The 20230-nt window shown below is 45.5% G+C and overlaps 1 protein-coding gene across 1 annotated transcript in view; it reads left to right on the top strand.

The window, feature by feature from the left end:
• The window catches only part of ACOT11 (acyl-CoA thioesterase 11), a gene marked incomplete at its 5' end in the record, with an annotated part of 35674 nt that extends 27795 nt beyond the window's left edge, over nucleotides 1-7879 (top strand). Inside the window, 4 exon segments of the mRNA XM_036753588.1 lie at nucleotides 191-324; nucleotides 2591-2725; nucleotides 4354-4480; nucleotides 6262-7879. Of these exon segments, the coding sequence (XP_036609483.1) occupies nucleotides 191-324; nucleotides 2591-2725; nucleotides 4354-4480; nucleotides 6262-6417 (552 nt within the window).
• Between the last annotated feature and the right edge of the window lie 12351 nt (nucleotides 7880-20230).

Genomic DNA, 20230 nt, shown 5'->3' with positions numbered 1-20230 from the left:
AACTCCTCCGTCCGCTGCCCTGAATGCCGCGTTCAGCTCTGGGGTCCACGGTATAGAAAGGACATTGAAAAGCTCTGGGCCAGGAAGGCAGGATTCAAGGGTTGGGGATGGGGCCTGAATCCCAACGTTTTGAATGCCGTTTTGTTGTGCGCTGCCGTGGCTCGACTACGATCTCTGTTCCCTCCCTCAGATCAAACTCTACACCTTGGAGGAGGACAAATTCCTGTCCTTCCATTTGGAGATGACTGTCAACACAGATGCAGCTCAAGCCTTTCTCCTCCTCTCAGACCTGGGCCGCAGGCCCGAGTGGGACAAGCACTACCAGTGAGCCCTGGCTGGTGGTGGGGTGAGGGAGGAGAGATGTTACTGGAGTGGGGAACCACGTTTTTGATTAGATCCCTACACTGCACTTGGGCTCCTCCATTCCACTCAACAAATGTCCATTAAGCCTCCACCCTGGCTCTTAGGGCCAATCCTAGTGAGTTCAGAGGACGTGGGGTAGGCAGCTAAGTGACTCAGTGCATAGAGCGCTAGACTCAGAGTCAGAAAGACCTGAGTTCAAATCCTGACTGAGACACTTGATAGCTGTGTGACCTAGGGCAAATTACTTAACTTCTCCCATCCTCAGTTTCTCAATCTGTTAAATGAAGCTGGTAATAGCCGCTCCCTTCCAGGGTTGTCATTATCACATATAAAACACCTTGTAAATTCTAAAGCATTATCTGAAGGCTGGCTGTTGTGACATGAGGATTCAGTGAGAGAATATGCTATTTAACTGTAGCAAACCTTTGAATGTTCTCATTATTTCCGATTCTGATTCAGATTTTTCTGTTCTTTGAGGCCAGGGGTAGTGTGGACTGGGTATAGTGAAAGATATTGGGCCTTATCAACTTTAGTGGGCAGTTGGAGGTCCTGGGTTTGAATCTTGGCTCTGGCTTATTTCCTTAGGGACTTTAGAAAAGTCCCTTCTCTTCTCTGGGCCTCAGTTTCCATAAGTGCAAAATGAGGGGTTTGGATCAGGACAGAGGGGTGGAGAGTAAGAAGAGAGGCTGAGTTAGACTTCATTGGCCTTGCTTCTGATGGGCTCTGCGGGGAGGGAGAGAGGGAAGAGGCAGGGAGGACTTGCCAACATGGGAGGATGCTCAGGCCCTCAGGAGAAGCAGGGACAGGCTTCACCAGGGAAGGCATGGGCCAATTTTAGGAATGCCACTGGGCTTGGCATGTCAGTGGACATTCAGATGGAGATGCCCAGCAAACAGTGGGACTGGAATTCAGAGGGGAGACTAAGGAAGAGGTTTTCCAACTATCACTTAGATCGCAGAAGCAGAACTGGAAGGGACGTTAGAGACCATCAAATCTATCTGTTGTTCAGTCATTTTGGTCACATCCAAGTCTTTGTGACTCTATTTTGGGGGGTTTTCTTGGCAAAGATACTGGAGTGGTTTGCCACTTTCTTCTCCAGCTTATTTTACAGATGAGGAAACCAAGGCAAGCAGGGTGAAGTGACTTGTCCAGGGTCACACAACTAGTAAGTATCTGAGGCTGGATTTGAATGCAGGAAGAGGAGTCTTCATGATTCCCAGCCCACTGTGCTCTCTGCACAGAGACCACAGAGGTGCCCCTCCTTCCCCTCCCCATCAAGTCTAACCTACTCCTTTTTACAGAGGAGAAAACTGAAGTCTTGAAAGGGGAAGCAATTTTTCTAAGGTTATACAGAAAGAAAATTCCCTGAGTCAGGATTTGAACTCTGGTCCCCTTACTCCAAATTCAGTTTTCTTTTTCCTATTCTGAACAGGCTCTCGATGTGTTTCTCAAGCCTGAAAGCAGAGTAGGAATCAGAAAAGAGAAAGGAGGGGCTGGGGCTGGGGAGGGAGGCATTGGGGATAAAAGGAATCCCCAGATGGGGAGGACAGCAAAGCCAAGGCAGCCCTTCCCTTGGAGAGGGAGAGGAGCGCCAAGGATCCAGGGACTGAGGCCTTAGGAGAAATCAGCATGATCCAATGGAGAACTCACCCCACACTTCGAAGACACAAGGGCCCCCTGGGGTCTCTACTGAGAGCTCACTGTGCCCTCAGGTCAGGCACTTCTCCCCTTGGGTACTCAGTTTTCCCGTCTGTACAATGAAGGGGTTGGGTTAGATGACCTCTGAGCCCCCTCCCAGCTCTGACATCCCCTGTTCTCAGGCCCCCTCTAGCTCTGACATCCCCTGTTCTAAGGCCCCTCCCCCTGACATTCCCTGCTCTAAGCTCCCTCCCAGCTTTGAAATCCCCTGTTCTAAAGCCCCTCCAGCTCTGACATTCCCTTTCCAAGACCCTTCTCAGCTCTGATATTCCGTGAGTCCATGGTTCTTTGAGGTAAGTCTCTTGCCAGCTTGCCCTGCTTGCAGGGTGCGTGTGAGGGGCCATCTTTTCTAGCCAGCAATGTTGCTTCTCGTGAATAATAGATGGGGAAATGAAATATTCAGTTCTGGGCAGCCCAGCACAGCCCAGGGTGTGGAGGAGCGAGGCCAGGGATCGATCCTCCCTTCCCCTGCAGCTCAGATGCCTCCCTCGTGGATCCCCCCCACCCACAGTCCATGTTCTCCCCGCAGGAGCGCAGAGCTGGTGCAGCAGGTAGACGAGGACGACTCGATCTACCATGTCCTCAGCCCCATGCCCGGAGGAGCCGAAGGCAAGCCCCAGGACTTCATTCTCCTGGCCTCCAGGAGGAAGCCGTGTGACAGCGGGTGAGCGGGCGGGGCTGGACAGCTCCTTCCTCGAATCTCTGAGGAAGGGTCAGGCTGGATGTGAGCTCAGCCCCGAGTTCTCTCTGAGGCTCGAGGCACCAAATGGAGCTTTCCCGGCCTCGGTTATGGTCTTCAGACTGTAAAGTCAGGGAAGGGGAGGGACCCTGGAGACACAAAGGGCTGCCATTTAGTCATACAGCACACAACGTGGCTGCGCCTGGGAGGCCCTTCTCTCACAACAACCTGGTGTCTCTATTGATGGGGAAACGAGCCTTAGAAAAGTTACATCACTTACTCAGAGCTGCAGAGCTAGTAAGGGGGGCAGGGGGCCCTGGAAGCCTTGTCTTCCTGACTGGAAGTCCAGCATGAAGTCCAGTTACAGACTGTAGTCTAACTGGGAATGTCAGGGCTGAGAGGGGCCTGAGAACAGGGGATGTCAGGGCTGAGACAGACCTTAGAACAGGGGATGTGAGAGCTGGGAGGGGCCTGAGAACAGGGGATGTCAGAAGTGGGAGGGTCCTGAGAGCAGGGGACGTCAGGGCTGGGAGGGGCCTGAGAACAGGGGATGTCAGGGCTGGGCTGGGCCTTAGAACAGGGGATGTCAGAGCTGGACAGGCCTTAGAACAGGGAATGTGAGAGCTGGGAGGGGCCTGAGAACAGGGGATGTCAGGGCTGGGAGGGGCCTGAGAACAGGGGATGTCAGGGCTGGGAGGGGCTTTAGGACAGGGGATATCAGAGCTGGAGGGGCCTTTCCTGATTCTCCCATATTTTAAGTCTGTCCCTCTTAAAATTACTTTGGATTACTTTGCGTATACTCTGTCTTTATTTATCTTTGTGTTTGTTATATCCTTTTCCTTTTTGTCTTTATATTTCCATTAAACCCCGGCTTCTCTGCTTCTTTTGTTGTGTGATTTTGGGCAAGTCACTCTTCGGGACTGGGCCCCAGGTGAGAGTTAATGATGGATTAAATGATCTCTTAATGTCTCTTCTAGTGCTAGAGCCTAACTATTTTTTTCTTTAAAGAAATCTAAAAACATAATTTGGGTATGAATTAGGAAATAGACTAAGAAAAGGAAGGTCCAAGTCAAGCTGTCTCTGGTGTGATGGGGACTGGCCAGAGAATCTGCACAGGCAGCCTCTGTGGAGGTTTGGAGACCTGTGCTCATGGAGGCTGGAGGGCCCTGCTTTCTGCTGAAGAGTGTGGGTAAGGCTATGGGCCTAGAGCTGCAAGGCCCCTCCAAGGCCACTTTGTTGGACCTCCCCTCATATTGAGATGAAGCCCACCAGGTGAAGTGACCTGCCAGCGGCACACGGGTCATAAACGGGCCTTGAACCATGTCCTCTGACATCGGGGCTCCTTCCACCATGGCCCGCTCATCACAGATGGGCTGTGTGACCTTGGGCAGGAGGCTGTTCCTTACTGTTTCTCAAGCTATGAAATGAAAGGGCTTCAGACCAGGTCACATGAATCAGGTGCCCTCGGATGGAAAAATAAAGGGCCAAGTAGGGGACTGAGACGTCTCTCCCCAGGGTGAGACGGCCCTGGGCTCCCGAGCCTGACAGAAAGTGGGGGGCTCTCTCTTCCTATGGATTGGTCTTCATATCACATCCTTCTACTTGCGTTCTAGGGAGCCTTATGTCATCGCCCTAAGGTCAGTCACCCTGCCCACATACCCCAAGACCCCTGAGTACACCAGAGGAGAGACCCTCTGCTCTGGCTTCTGTCTCTGGAGGGAGGGGGATCAGCAAACCAAGGTAAGGACCAGGTGCCCCCATATTCTGTGACTGTCTCCTCCCCTGCCCAGACCCTCTTCTCTCCCCAACCCCATGCTGCAAAGATCTCTTTTTTACATTCAATGTTCAAATTTCTCTCCCTCTTCTGGCCCTTGTCCCACCTAGGGAGAAGGCAAGAAATACAAAACCCATTACACATAGGACGTCATACAAAACAGATCTCTGCCACGTTGTAAATAATGTGGGAGAAGAATGAGTGAGGAGTGAGAAGAAAAGGCTGCATTCCTCAGGCACTTTACCCTGGCTGTCTCCTCTAATCCTCACAATAGCTGCATCCCCATTTTCCAGATGGAGAAACTGAGGCTCAGAGTGAATTGGTTTGGCCATCCAGCTAGGAAGTGGCAAAGCTGGGATTTCAATATGGAAGGTTCTTTGTTCCATTTTTATTTTCATCTTTTGTTTTTGTATCCCCTGTTATTCACCAACGTACCTCCCCTAGAGAACCGTCTCCTAGAACAAAGAATAAAAGTGCCATTTAATTTCTGTGGGCCTCGGTTTCTTCATCTATAAAATGAGGATAATTATAGTATCTACCTCACAGGGAGACTCAAATGAGATAAACCTTAAAGTACTAAGTAAAGGCCAGCTCGTGTTTAAAAAAGAAAAAAAAAAGAGGGAGAAAAGACTTCAGTAAAAGCAGCGGCCAGCTGAGGGCAATGTGCCCACAGAGGCTCGATCGAGTGAGAATCCCCTGGATGGGAGGGTCCAGGGCAGTTACAGGAGAGCACCCTGGCCAGATGGCCTTACAGCTTGGCTTGGGGCCCAACTTTGCCCCTTAGTTGGCTGTGTGACTTCAGGCAAATCACTTGACCCCTCTCAGACTCAGTTTCTCCTTCTGTATATCACTCACCACTTGGTGGGGAATTTGGGGAGGGGGCTTCCCTGTCAAATGTGGGCCGAACTAGACCCACTGAGCTCTACTGTTCTGAGACAGTGGTCTGTGCTCTGCCTCCCTCCCAAGGGTGCTGTGAGGATCGGAGGGAGCCATGGCTGTGAGCAGTGATTATAAACCATGGGGTTCCCCGAGAATGTGAGGGATTATGAGGAGGAGACTAGTATTTGCGGTCAAAGATGGGGGTTTTGCCTTCAGGTCTACAATTCTCTGACTCTCCATGTGTCACATGTCTATGTCCCCACAGCCCGTAGACACTCAGCAAAGGCTGGACGGCCCTCTTGTATAATAGAGCAGAGAGCACAAGACCAGGCATTTAGACCTGGAAAGGGCTTTAAAGTCATCTCATCTGACACTTCCACTTTACAGATGAGGAAACTGAGGCCCAGTGTGACTTGCCCCAAGTTTCACACAGGTTAAGCATCAGAGGAGGTATCTGAAGCAAGTTTTCTTTCCACAGCACCACACCACTCTGCCTGGTCTTATAGTAAAGAATGGAGGAGTTTGCCAGGACTCAGTCCCTCCCTCCCCAGCTGTAGCTGAGAAGGACCCAGACCTGGGCCCCCTGTTTAACCCCCTTGTGCCATCTGATGCCACCCCATTCTGCAAAAGGCCTTTCCTGATGCCTCTGCCTGCCTGTGCCTTCCCCCTGCTAATTAGTATAATTCATCCTCTATATCTTACTGGGATGTAGTTTTTTACATGTCGTTCATTGGGCTGTCAGCTCCTTGAGGACAGGGACTGTTTTTGTCTTTCCTTGTATCCCTAGTACATTGCCTGGCACACAGTAGGTACTTAATAAATGCTTGTTGGCTTGATTTGATCCGGGCCTGCCTCTCTTGCCTCCCAGGTATCTTACTATAACCAGGCTACTACCAGTTTACTGAATTACGTGACGAGCAACGTGGCAGGGCTGTCATCCGAATTTATCACCACCTTCAAGGCCTGTGAGCAGTTTCTCCTGGACAACAAGAGTGAGCTGGCCCTCAGCCTCCAAAACCTTTAGTAGCTCCCTCTGGCCCAACCCAGCACCCTCACCACCGTTCAGCCTCTCCTCAGGCTCATTCTGTCCTCTTCTACTGCGTGCCAGCCCTTGGAGCACAGGGCTCAGTGGAGTGGAAGGGAGCAGCGGGCTGTGCTGAGCCTTACACCCAAATCCGTCCCTTCTGACTAGTGAATTGGTCCCCTGATGATGCCTCCTCCCGGGCTGTGCCCTGAGCCAGGCCATGAAGCTGGCTCACTGCACCAGGGTTGGCTTTCCTGGCCCACTCTTTTCTGACCTCTCTGATTTTGTCTGTGGCTCAGGCCATTAGCAAGGCTGTACTTGGTAGGGACTGTGTAGTTTCGGGATCTCCTAGAAGCCTGGGGGTCCCAACCTATGCACCTAGCCTCCACTTGGAAGAACACAGATGGTCAGCTTCCCTGTCCACTTCCCACCAGCTCCAGCTGGTATCTCAATAGGTGGGTATGTGGCAGCCTTGTTTGGGCCAAATAGATTGGGCCAAATAAAGACCCTAGGGACAGGAGAGATGACAGCGGTGCGGACTTAGGTCCCAGCAGAGGGGCTCCAGACCTTCCACAGGCAGGGCCTGGACTGGATGGCCAGGCATAGTCAGTTCTGTTTCAGGACTACTCAATGGGCCCCTGGGGAGAACACAAAAGGACAGGTCACATAAGGCCTAAGTCAGGTCTTACTACCCAGAAGTGCCGGAGAGCAGGGGTATCCCAAAATGCCTTGGGATGACTTAGGGAGGAGGGAGGGAGGGAGAGGGCAATAGGCCCCTGGGGCGGCTTCAGAAGAGTTCCGGTGCCATGCATCATCAGTGGATCAGCCATCTGGATCTGTGTTACTAAGGCAAGGGAAGGATTGTAAATACAGTTGTTAATTTGTAAAACAATAAATAGGCACCTCCTCTCTAGGCTTGGGTCTGTCTCTTCATATGCCATCCTCCTGTGCTCCTCCCCAGCCCCACAGCTGCTGCCCCACAGTGGCTGAGATCAAGCTGCTGGGGGAGGTGGCAGCGGAGGTGGGATGAGCTGGAAGCCCACCAGCCTAGACCGGGAGGCTAGAAAATCCCAGAATCTCTGAGCTGGAAGAGACTTCAGAGCCTGTGCAATCCAACCCATACTTGGATGAGAATCCCCTCCCACAACTCTCCTGAGAAGTCACCACCAGCCTCTATGGGAAGATCTCCAGGGAAGGCGGCCCACCACCTCCCAAGGCCATTCGTTCCTCTCTGGACAGCTCTAATTCTCGGGAAGTTTTTTATTCCTGATGTCAAACCGAATGTAACCTCTCTTCAGCTCTTTCCCATTGCTCCTGGTTTTGCTTGGTTCACAGTAGGAGATTAATAAATGCTTACTGACTGACATCACTTAAATGTGCTTCTTTGCAACTCCCACCCATAGTTCCTTATTCTGGGGCCAAGCAAAGCAAATCCAATCGCTCTTTCAAATCAGTCATTTCAGTCATGTCTGACTCTCCATGACCCCATTTGGGGTTTTCTGGGCAAAGATACTGGAATAGTTTGTCATTTCCTTCTCCAGCTCATTGTATAGATGAGGAACTGAGGCAAACAGGGCTAAGTGACTTGCCCAGGGTCACACAGCTAGTAAGGGTCTGAGGCCAGATCTGAACTCAGGAGGATGTGTCTTTCAGACTCCAGGCTCCATGCTCTATGCACTATGGTGCCACCTAGTGGCCTCTCCCAAATGACAGGTACTCAGATCCTGACAACACTCATGTTCTTCCCCATGTTTTCCTTTCTCCAGGATAGGACCCTCCGTTCCTTCAATAGGCAAATGTAGTTGGTACAGCAGATAAAGTGTTAATCTTAGAGTCAGGAAGACCTGAGTTCATATCTGGCCTCATACACTTACTGCCTTTCCAGCTTTAATTTCCTTATTTATAAAATGGGTTTAATAATAGCATTACCTTATAAGCTTGTCCTCATGACCAGATAACACACAAAGGCAGTCAGTCAACAAATATTTATTAAGTGCTTCCCATATGCCTGGTGCTAAGGATAAACATATGAGGAGAAACAGGCCGTCTGTGCCCTTGAGAATCTACATTTGTAACCAGAGTGGCCTTTGTTTTCTTTGAGTGACTCAATTTATCTCAGTGAGCTTTACTAGGTGCTAAGCCCCGGGCCCAAACCCCATTAGGTGTTAACGTAATCCATGTGGATGTGAACCTCCCAGGGTCCTAAGGGGAGGGGCCAACTCAAGAACCAATCACCAGAGCCTGAGCTCTGGTGATTCAGATGATGTTTGATGTCTGAAGCCCTATAAGAAGGAAGGACAGAGCCATTTGTGCAGGGCTCTGGAGATGGTGTTGATGAGCAGACTCCGGGCAGCTGTAGCTAAGGATCCCTCCAGCTTGTAAACCCGGCTGTTGAAACTTTGTTGAACTCTGGTGACTATGTGTTGGGATTGAATCAGACAAAGTCTGTTGATGTTTGTAATTTGTTTGCATTTTGTTTTGAAGTTCTGGGTGCTGGTTTTTTCCCCTGAACTAACTGAATAATATTTGAATGCTGAATTAAAAGTAAGCTTGTCAACCCCTTCACCTTGCTTCCCTTGCTTAAGCAGATCAGAAGAACCTGTGCTGTTGGCAGCTTTCTGAGTGCTGGCTGTGGGTGCATCTTATACCCCCACAGAAGCTGCTAGCCAGATTGTTGAAACAAATGGCATAGTCGGCAGGATCTGGCTTTAACAAGGAAGCATGGCATGTTGGGGTACTAGGTTGGTTGAATGTTTCCCAGTTTTTGGATTGCTCTTTGTACTTGGAATGGCTATGGTTCTGTGCAGCCACAGGAGCAACAAAGTCCTGAAGGAAAACAGGTCGGTGGAAGTGCTGGGCGTGGTTTCCCAGGGGCCCAGGGCAGGAGATAATCCCTTCTTCCCAGGGCTTAAGCTGATAAACCTGGCCCTGGAGGACTGTGCTGAAAGGGTGAAAGTTTTGAGATTATATTGTATATGGAGTTTTGAAACAGGAGTGGAGAATGGCCTTGGAGACTTGGAGAATAGCCTTCCTACAGATTTGGCAGGAAGGGCTGGTGAGGAGAAAGAGGAAGCATACAGCGGCTGCCAAAATATTGTTTCAAGAGACTGCCTGCATGGGAACTTTGGAAAGGTGAGAGCAGTGAGCTGCTTTCCAGCTGACTTTGGTGAGGTGAGCACAAAGATGGGGAACCACCTACATCGGGATTCCAGAAGAAGCCAGGTGAGGCCAGCTGGAGTTGGAACCCAGGAGCCTGAAGTCCAGCCCTGGGGCAAGATGGAAACTTTGCAGCAAGGCACTGAGTCTGCCTTTTTGGTCCCTTCAGCTTGGGCTGCTTGGGATCCAGGATGGAGGCATGGATTTGTTTTTGTTGGGGTGGGGGAAGTGCCTTGGACCCCAGGGACCCCACCCTGTTGGCTTTATTGCCCAGCGGACCCTTGGTACTTGGAACCGGGGACTGGAACTTAATGGGGAGAACAGACCCTAAAAGAACTTTGTTTGGACTCTTTCTTTGAAATTGGGACTTTGGGTGCCACGTGGAAGCCTGCAATGGCAGTTTGGGGAGGAGACATCCCCAAGAGAATTCTATTTGTTTGTCTGTTTGCTTTAGGACTTTACTAACTAAAGCATGCCCGTGCCTCAGGGTACTGGGAAAAAGCCTGTGTTGGCAGTGTGCTGCTGAAGAAGCACTTTATTTGGCCACTTTATGAGCTTAAGAGATTAACTTGCTTTGACCTAGGGGTGGACATTTGAATAGTTAACAATTATTTTGGGAATGATTGATTGAAGAAATTATCTTGCTGGGACCTAGCGGTGGGTCACATTTGAATTGTAAACCAATATTTGGGAATGTCACTGAATGATATGTTTTGCTTTATTATGAATGATATGTTTTAGTTTCCTTTGTAATTGGATCACAATGTATGTTCTAGGATACATGGCTGATTAGATTATGTATCCTAGAACAAGGGGTGGAGTGTAACCAGAATGGCTTTTGTTTTCTTTGAGTGACTCAATTTATCTCAGTGAGCTTTACTAGGTGCTAAGCCCCGGGCCCAAACCCCATTAGGTGTTAACGTAATCCATGTGGATGTGAACCTCCCAGGGTCCTAAGGGGAGGGGCCAACTCAAGAACCAATCACCAGAGCCTGAGCTCTGGTGATTCAGATGATGTTTGATGTCTGAAGCCCTATAAGAAGGAAGGACAGAGCCATTTGTGCAGGGCTCTGGAGATGGTGTTGATGAGCAGACTCCGGGCAGCTGTAGCTAAGGATCCCTCCAGCTTGTAAACCCGGCTGTTGAAACTTTGTTGAACTCTGGTGACTATGTGTTGGGATTGAATCAGACAAAGTCTGTTGATGTTTGTAATTTGTTTGCATTTTGTTTTGAAGTTCTGGGTGCTGGTTTTTTCCCCTGAACTAACTGAATAATATTTGAATGCTGAATTAAAAGTAAGCTTGTCAACCCCTTCACCTTGCTTCCCTTGCTTAAGCAGATCAGAAGAACCTGTGCTGTTGGCAGCTTTCTGAGTGCTGGCTGTGGGTGCATCTTATACCCCCACAGAAGCTGCTAGCCAGATTGTTCAAACAACATTCTAATGGGAAAGGCAACACATTAAAGGAAGTTGAAAGGGGGGAGGGGAGGAGAGAAGGTACCCAGCACATGGGGGGGGAGTATGATGGAGAAATTCAGAAGAGGATGGCCAAGTGGGAAATGTAAAGAGATGTACACACCTGGAATTAATATATAAATTCTAGCTGTTGTTGTTAGCGTTATGATTATTAACAGACTCAAGGTCCTTCACCAACTTGAGTGCCTTTCTGTAGACACTGTTCTACTTATCAACGTCCTTCCAAAATGGTCCAGCTCAAACGTCATCAATGTCCTTCCAAAATAGTGGAGCTCAAAACATCATTGATGTCCTTCCAAAATGGTGGAGCTCAAATGTCATCAATGTCCTTCCAAAATGGTGGAGCTCAAAACATCATCAATGTCCTTCCAAAATGGTGGAGCTCAAAACATCACTGATGTCCTTCCAAAATGGTGGAGCTCAAAACATCACTGATGTCCTTCAAAAATGGTGGAGCTCAAAACATCATCGATGTCCTTCCAAAATGGTGGAGCTCAAATGTCATCAATGTCCTTCCAAAATGGTGGAGCTCAAAACATCACTGATGTCCTTCCAAAATGGTGGAGCTCAAAACATCACTGATGTCCTTCAAAAATGGTGGAGCTCAAAACATCATCGATGTCCTTCCAAAATGGTGGAGCTCAAATGTCATCAATGTCCTTCCAAAATGGTGGAGCTCAAAACATCATCAATGTCCTTCCAAAATGGTGGAGCTCAAAACATCACTGATGTCCTTCCAAAATGGTGGAGCTCAAAATGTATCAATGGCCTTCCAAAATACTGGAATACCAAATGTGATCTGACCAGGGCAGAGGAGAGCGGCTCATATCCCCTCATTTGATTGATGCCCCAGAAGAACAAGGGATTCACCCAAGAAAAATGACTCACAACAGCCATAGGAGGGAGGCTGGGGGAGGATTATTCCTATTTTGCATGTGGGGAAACTAAGGCCCTAAGAGGAGATCTACTTGCCCAAGGCCACATGGCATGTTCGTGACTGTGCTGGACAGAGGACCCAGGTGTCCTGCCTCCTGGGCCAGTGGAACTTCCCACTACACCAAGGGTCCATGGGTAGATTTCAGGGTGTCTATGAACTTGGGGCTGAGAGTTGTGTTTACTTGGCACTCCTAAAGCTTTTGCTCTTCTGTCGTCTAGATGTCAGGCATCAGCTTCTCATCTCCCAGGGCTTGATGGGTTGGCTCTTGGGTGGCATGCTCAGCTTAGCCAGTGGGGCCTCTCTGCCCTTCGGTCTCCCTCACGCCAAGTCTGCCAGGCTCAGCACAGGGGCAAGAGAGGAACTATTCCTCTGGCCTGGGTCCCTGATGGGTGTGTTGGTTCAGGTGGTTTATAGATAAAATCATAAACTCATAGGATTCCAGAATCTCACCTCAGACTCAGACTAGGGCAATAATATGCAATAACTCCCTGCTCCCATTTTTCCCCATCCCGCTTGGTTTTCACAGTGATCTTTCTAAAGCACCAGTCTGACCATGTCACGTACCTATTTGATAAGCTCCAGTAGCTTCCTATGTCCTCCAGGATAAAATAAAACCCTCCATTTGACTTTTAAAGCCCTTCACAACCTGGCCTCCTCCCACCTTTCCAGTCTTGTACATCATACTTCTTTTCAACCCAGGGACAAAGCTGCTGCTTCTTGCATGAGACCCTCCATCTCCAGACTCCGGCCATTCTCTTTGGCTGTGTCCCATTGCCTGTTGTTCTCCCCCTCTGGAGATCTTTGTGTCCTGGCTTAAGCCTCAGCTAAAGTCCCACCTTCTACAAGAAGCAAATTTCCCTTCATACCAGTGCTTTCCCTTTGAGATCATCTCCAAATTAGCCTGTCTGTATCTTGTTTGTATTGGTTGTTTCCATGTTGTCTTCTTCTTTATATTGTGAGCTCCTTGAGGGAAGAGACTGTTTTTGCTTTTCTTTGTATCCTTGGCACTTAGTATAGTGCCTGGCACATAGTAGGAGCTTACATGCTTATTGACTGACCTTGGAGGGCATCTAGTTTGACCTTTATCTAAGCAGGAACCCCCTCTACTGCACCCTTGAGGAGTGACTACTTAACCTCTTCTGGAAGGTCCGCAGGCAGGGGGATCCTACTATCTCTTGAGAGACAGACCCCGACTCCCTTTTGGGGCCACTTTCATAGTTAGGGAGTTTTTCCTTACATTGCTCCTAAGTCCCCTCTGCAACATTCCTTATTGTGCCTGGCTCTGCCCTCTGGGGCCAGGTAGAATACATCTAATCCCTCCTTTCCATGACAACCATTGAAATACTAGAAGTCATGTTCCAACCCCTTACTTACCCTTTACCCCTACCCCAGGCTTCTCCAGGCTCAATATCCCCAATGCCTTCTGCCACATTGTACGATGGTCTTCAGTCCTCACCCCATCCTAGCCCACCTCCTCTGGACTGCTCTAGTTAGATGACATTCAGTTCAGTTCAATCCAGTCCAACACACATTTCTCAAACATCTATCAGGTACCAGACTCTGTGCTAGGCACAATCTCTTCCATTTCCTTCATCTCATATGTCTGTGGTGGCCATATGTATGTGCTGGCCAAGTTCTGTCAAGTCTTCCTCCATAACATCTCTCTCTTTCATCTCCCTCTCTCTGCTCAGTAAGCCACCACTTACCACTAGTATCATTGCATTGGTCTTCTACTTGGGTTCCCTGGCTTCGGTTTCTCCCCATCCTAATATATTTTTCACATGGCTGCCAAATTGATATTGGCAAAGGTCAGGTCTTCTGCTCAAGCAGCTTCAAAGGCTCCCCCTTAGCTCAATGATAAAATAGAAACTCTTAAGTTAGACGGCTGTTATTGACAATGTTGTCAAGGATGGCTGAGTAAGCAGCAGCCAGGAGGCCTTGGGTTTGACTCTTGACTCTGGAACTTGCTGTGAGACTCTAGTAATGACACTTACTCTCTCTAAGCCTCAGCTCCCTAATCTATAAAATGGGGCTAGTAATCCTTTCTCCCTACAGTACTGTTGTGATACTCAAATGATATTACTCTACAAACTTCCATTGTCACTATTATGAAGAAGCAGTGGGGCAAAGGGAAAAGAGGGCTGTCTTTGGATCAGGAAGAGCTGTCTTCACATCCTACTTCTGACATATAATGACTCTGTGACCTTGGCCAAGTCATTTCTCTCAGTAACTCCACACAACTTTCTAAGACTGAGTTGTGGAGGAGGTCTTGATTTGCATTAGTGGAAGGACTTTCCTCACTGGGAGTTCTCTAGACTAGTGAAATCCCAGGTGCAGTCCAAAAAGATCATTCTTCTTATTTTTAATTGCTAACATTTCATCTCTATGGTGCTTTAAGGTTTTCCCAGTGCTTTGCCGACATTATTTTATTTTAGACCACTGTGGCTCTATCTAAATGTGAGATAGCATTGTCATAGTTATTCTTATTCTGATCACCTGGGATTCCTGGTCTAAGAGTGAAAGAACAAGTAGAGTGGGCTTTGGTTGGAAGGAAGAGGGATAAGAGGACCAGAGGCTGAAGCAGAGCCAAAATGGTGGAATAGCAGGCCCTACAGTCCAGCTCCCCCAGCCTCCTCCACTAACTTCTAGAAAATACAACAAAACATGTTCTTATCTGGAAAGCCAAGAAAAAGTTACAGTATGTCCTTTTTCCCAGTCCGTGGTGACTTAGGGAGACAGACAGAGGGGTCTTTGGGTACTAGTGACAAAGTCTGTCCAGGAGCCTAATTGACCCAAGATTCTGGAGTGGGGCAAGAAGCACTGAGTCTTCCAAGCCTTCCATGTCTGCCATGTCCAAGTCTTCTGAGTATTCCAAGATATCCTTGAACTAGTGCAGAGTGTAGGAATGGGTGCCCATCTGGAAACTGATGCCCACCACCTGGTTTTGGGTCACAGATCTAGGACAGACTGAAGAGGGTACCTGGGTCTAGGCAGAGAGGAGCAGTTGCTGTTGTGGGTTCTAGCTAGGTACTGAGTGAGGAACACATTCGGAAGAAAGCAATCCAAGAAAGCTTCCAAGAGCAGAGTAGGGCCTCAGTTCTAGCCTCCAGCCCAGGCTGAAGCCTGCAGTAGAAGAACCAGGGCAAGAATCCTAGATCAAAGGGAAAGCCTGCAGTTCAGTCACTCTGAACCCACAGAGCCTCCCAGTGGGCTAATAGTGACTGCTTCCAGCAGCTATTATTGAAATTGGCAGCTACCATTTTCACCACTGAAACTTCCAACCAGAAACAACTCAACAGACTCAAAGCTGGGTCAGGAATTTGCAGAGAGTTCAGACAGAGGGGGGCAGAGAGCAGACTTCACCCTAGATTACATCAATTTGGGAGTGCTAAAAGCTTGAAGGCCCCCAGCCTGAGCTGTGAAAGCAGAAGGACAAAAGAGGACAGAGGCTTAGCTCAAACATTCCCCCCAAAGTACTCAGAGTCCAGCTTTAACCTAAGGTCCCAAGTCAAGAAGTACATGGGAAGGATGCACAAACAGAAAAAGAATCCCACCATAAAGAGCTGTTATGGTGGCAGGAAAGCGAAAGATACAAACCTAGAACAAAAGATTGAACAAAAATCATCTCAAAAAGAGTGACAACAAAAAAGAATGAAACTATCTCAAAGCCTCAAATGGAAATGTATCTTTGATCCAAGTCCAGGCAGAATTCCAGGGAGAATTAAATCAAGACTTTAAAAAAAGAACTAAAAATTATTTTTAAAAACTAAATGAGAGCAGTAGAGAAAAAATGGGAAAAGAAATGAGAGCCATGGAAGAAAGATATGAAAAGAATATTAACAGCTTGGAAAAAGAGGTACAAAACCTTATCCAAGAAAATAACTTCCTGAAAATTAGAATTGACCAAAGAGAAGCTAATGACTCCATGAGACATCAAGAAATATCTTAACAAAGTAAAAAAGACTGACAAAAAATAGAAGAAAATCTAAAGTATCTTATAGCAAAAACTACTGACTAGGAAAACAAATAGAGGAGAAATCATTTGAGAATCATTGAATCTGAAAGCCATGACAAAATACAGCTTACAAATCATATTTCAAGAAGTCATAAAAGAAAACTGCTTATATCTCAGTATTAGAGGATGAAATAGAAATTGAAAAAAATTCACCAGTCACCTCCTGAAAGAAAACCTAAAATGAAAATTTCCAGAAACATTATAGCCAAATTCCTGGTCTCCCAGGTCAAAGAAAAAAAATATTGTAAGTAACCAGAAGGAAAGAATTGAAGTACTGAGGAGGCAGAGTCAGGATTCACAGAAGACCTAGCATCCACCACCATAAAGGAGTGGAGAATTTGAAATAATATTCTAGGAGGCAGAAGACTTAAGCTTAGAGCCACAGATGATTTATCAACAAAACAGTATAATCCTACTGGGTGGAAAAATGAGCCTTTAACAAAATAGAGGACTTCCAATGAGAAGACAAGAGCCGAGTAGAAAATTTGACATACAATTACAGGAGTAAAGAGAAGCATAAAAAGGTAAACATGAATGAGCAGTCATAAGGGACTAAGCGAATTTAAACTGCTTACATTATTATATGGGAAGATGATAAATGTAGCCCCTTGTAATGGTAATCAGGATGGGGCTTTTTGTTGTTCTTCTCTTAAATGCCTTTAATGATTCTGGCCTTTGTTTGAATGGGGCTGGTGAAGTGGGATCTTGTCTTGGAATATTTCTCAGCACTAAGAAAATCAGGAGTCGCTGACTTGTAAGTGATGTGATACTGGGGACGGGGAACTTTCACACACACAGCCAGGGTGAGGTCAGAGCCCTCAGGGCTCCAAACAGGATATAATTGAGAGGAACTTGGTGTTTGACTTTGGGGGCTCACTCATGGAAGGAGTATTGAGACTCTGGGCAAGCCGTTGTACCCACCCCCTGGCTGTGCTAACCCAGACCCCTTGATTCTTTGGTAACTATGTATTGTGATTTGATCAGACAAGGTCTGTCTGTTGATGTTTGTAATTTCTGTTTGTATTTGCCTTGAAGTTCAGGGGGCTGATCTTTTCCTCCTGAACTAAGCGAATGATGCTTGTATGTGTGATTAAACTGATTGTTAACTCCTTACAGTTGCTTTCCTTAGAAAAGCAGACCAAAGAACCTGTGTTAGCAGCCCTTCTGTGGTGCTGGTTGTTGTTGGTCTTACAGAGCCACAGTGTCTGCTAGTAGATTGTTGCTACACCACTTAGAACTCTATCATCTTTGGGGGGCATAGAGGTGATCTAATTAAAGGGTCTGGAATTGGTTTTGTTATGCTTTGATGATCTTAAAAGAAGAATAGAGAAAGGAAGAGGAATATACTAGGTACAGGGGAAGGGAGAGGAAGAATAGGGACAATTATCTCACACAAATGGGATGCACAAATATATGTCTATACAACAAGGAGGAAGGAGTGGGTGAAGGGTCAATATCAGGAACTATACTAAAAACTGAAAATACATATATAAGCATAAAGAAACTCCCTGCCCTCAAGGAGCTTACCTTTTAATGGGGGAAGATAACATATGAAAGAGAGCTAAAAAGTGTAGGGGGGTGAAGGGACATGGTAGAGAAAGTACTGTGGAGATGAGTCAGCAGTGCAACCTGGAGAGGGATGAAGACACCTTTGACCTGAATCTGCTCATAATGGAGGTTCTGGGAGGAATCAATCAAGCAGAAGGTGAGGCATCAGAGGTGGGGGCTACTTCCAATGTGAGAAGCAAGCCAGGGGCAGAGAGATCTTCCTGGGTGTAAAAGGTTTCTACTGCATGGTAGAGAAAGTCCTGTGTGGATGAAACAGCAATGAAGCCTAAAGAAAGAAACAGAAGTGGAAAGGGTTAAGGGAAGGGGGAGAAAAGAAGAAAGGGAAAAGGGTTAAGGGAAGGGGGAGGAAAGAAAAAAGAAGGTATATTAAGGAAGAGATTAGCCAGAAGCAAACCAAATTCTTAAGGAGGGAGAAACAAAGAGAAGGAAAAGTATAAGAGAATAAGACGGAAGGAAACAAACAATTAGTAAACATAACTGTGAATGTGAATGGTATGAACTCACCCATAAAATGCAAGAGAATAGCAGAATGGCTTAGAAACTAGAATCCAGCAATGTATCTTTTTATACTAGAAATAGAAAAATACACAGAGAATTAAAGGAAGGGGCTGAAGCAGAATCTATTATATATACTTCAGCTAAATAAAAAAAAGCAGGGGGAGTATTAATGATCTCAGACAAAGTAACAACAAAAATAGACCTAATTACAAGAAATAAACAGAGAAATTACATTTTTCTGTGAGGTGCCATAGATAATGACTGCAATTAATTAATTGCAATGATGCAATACTAAGCATATATGCATCCAATGGCATAGCATCTAAATTCTTAAAGGAAAAACTAAATTAGGTACAGAGAGAAGTAGACAACAAAACCATAATAGTTGGAGAACCTCAGTTTATCCCCTCACACCTCGATAAATCTGACCAAAAGTAAGCAAAAGATAAATGAAGGATCTGAATAGAATTTTATAAAAATTCGATTATGATAGACCTCTAGAGAATATTGAATGGCAAGTATTGAATGGAGAATATTGAATCGGATAGAAAGTAAACCTATTCTCAGCTATGCATCTCACCTTCGCCAAAAATTGACCATATACTAAGGCATACAAACCTAACTAACAAATGCAGAAAAGTGGAAATACCAAATGTCTTTTACCATAATGCAATAAAATTAGGTTGCATAAAGGGCCTGTGAAGGAAAGATTTAAAATTAAATGGAAGTTTAATAAGTTAATCCTAAATAATGGGTGAGTCAAAGGACAAATTATGGAAACAATCAATAACATCATTAAAGATAATGACAACATTGAAAAAAGATACTAAAAATTTTTGCAATGCAACCAAAGTAATACTTAGGGGGAAATATATATATATATATATATATATATATATATATATATATATATGTAAACACCCTGATCAACTAAAAAGGAAGGAAGGAAGGAAGCAAGGATGAAAGGAAGAAAGAAAGGAAGAAAGAAAGAAAAAAGAAAGAACAGTAAATAAATTGGGCATGCAACTAAAAAAACTTGAAAACAAACAAAATTTAAAAAATTAAACACCAAAATAGAAATTCTGAAAATCAAAGAAGAGATTAAGAAAATTGAAGGTAATTCCCCCTCAATTAATAAACAAAACTTGGAGAATTTGTTTTTTGGAAAAACCCCAGTAAAATAGTTAAGTCATGAGTTGGCTTGATTTTACAAAGAAAATAGAAAACAAAGTTTCCAAAATCCCAAAAGAAAAAGGTGAATTCATAACAGTGAAAAGTAAATAAGATAATTGTTAGGAGCAATATCACTAACTACATGCCAATAAAATGGATAATCTAAATGAAATGGATGAATATTTACACAAATATAAATGCCCAGCTTAACAGAATAAGAAGTAGAATACTTAAATAACCCTGTCTTAGAAAAAGAAATTGAACAAATCATAAATGAAGTCTTAAAGAAAAAAAACCAGGACCAGATGCATTTACAAATAAATGCTCCCAAATATTTAAAGAACAATTCATTCAAATACTACATAAACAGATGGAAAAAATAAGTAAAGAATGGATACTACCAAATTCTTTTTATGACACAAGTATCATCTTGATACCTAAATCAAGGAGAATCAAAACAGAGAAAGAAAACTACAGACAAATTTCCCTAATGAATATTGATGTGAAAATTTAAATAATATATTAGCAAAGAGACTGCAACAACATATTACAAAGATCATATACTCTGACCAGGCTGGATTTATACTAGCAGTATGGGGCTGATTCTATGTTAGGAAAAACTATAAATGTATTTGACTATTTTAATAATAAAAGCAATTTAAATCATATAATCATATCAAGAGATGCAGAAAAGGCTTTTGACAATATACAACACTTATTTCTGTTTAAAAACAAAGAAACAAAACCAGAAATCATAAGAATAAATGGTGCTCCCTTAAAATGATAAGTAGTCTGTATCTAAAACAAAAAGTCAACATTGTCTGTAATGGAGATAGAAGATCATGGGCAAAGCAAAGATATTCATTATCAACATTATTGTTCAGTATGAGGCTAGCTGTACTAATAAGACAAAAACAAAGAAATTTCAAGAATAAGCATAGACAAATAATACACAAAATGATCACTTTTCTGCATGTGATATGATAGCTTA

The sequence above is a fragment of the Trichosurus vulpecula genome, chromosome 4 (genome assembly GCF_011100635.1).
Source record: "Trichosurus vulpecula isolate mTriVul1 chromosome 4, mTriVul1.pri, whole genome shotgun sequence".
NCBI classification, from domain to species: domain Eukaryota; kingdom Metazoa; phylum Chordata; class Mammalia; order Diprotodontia; family Phalangeridae; genus Trichosurus; species Trichosurus vulpecula.
Note: the sequence above shows the minus strand (reverse complement) of the source record. Positions and strands in the feature narration are given on the sequence as shown.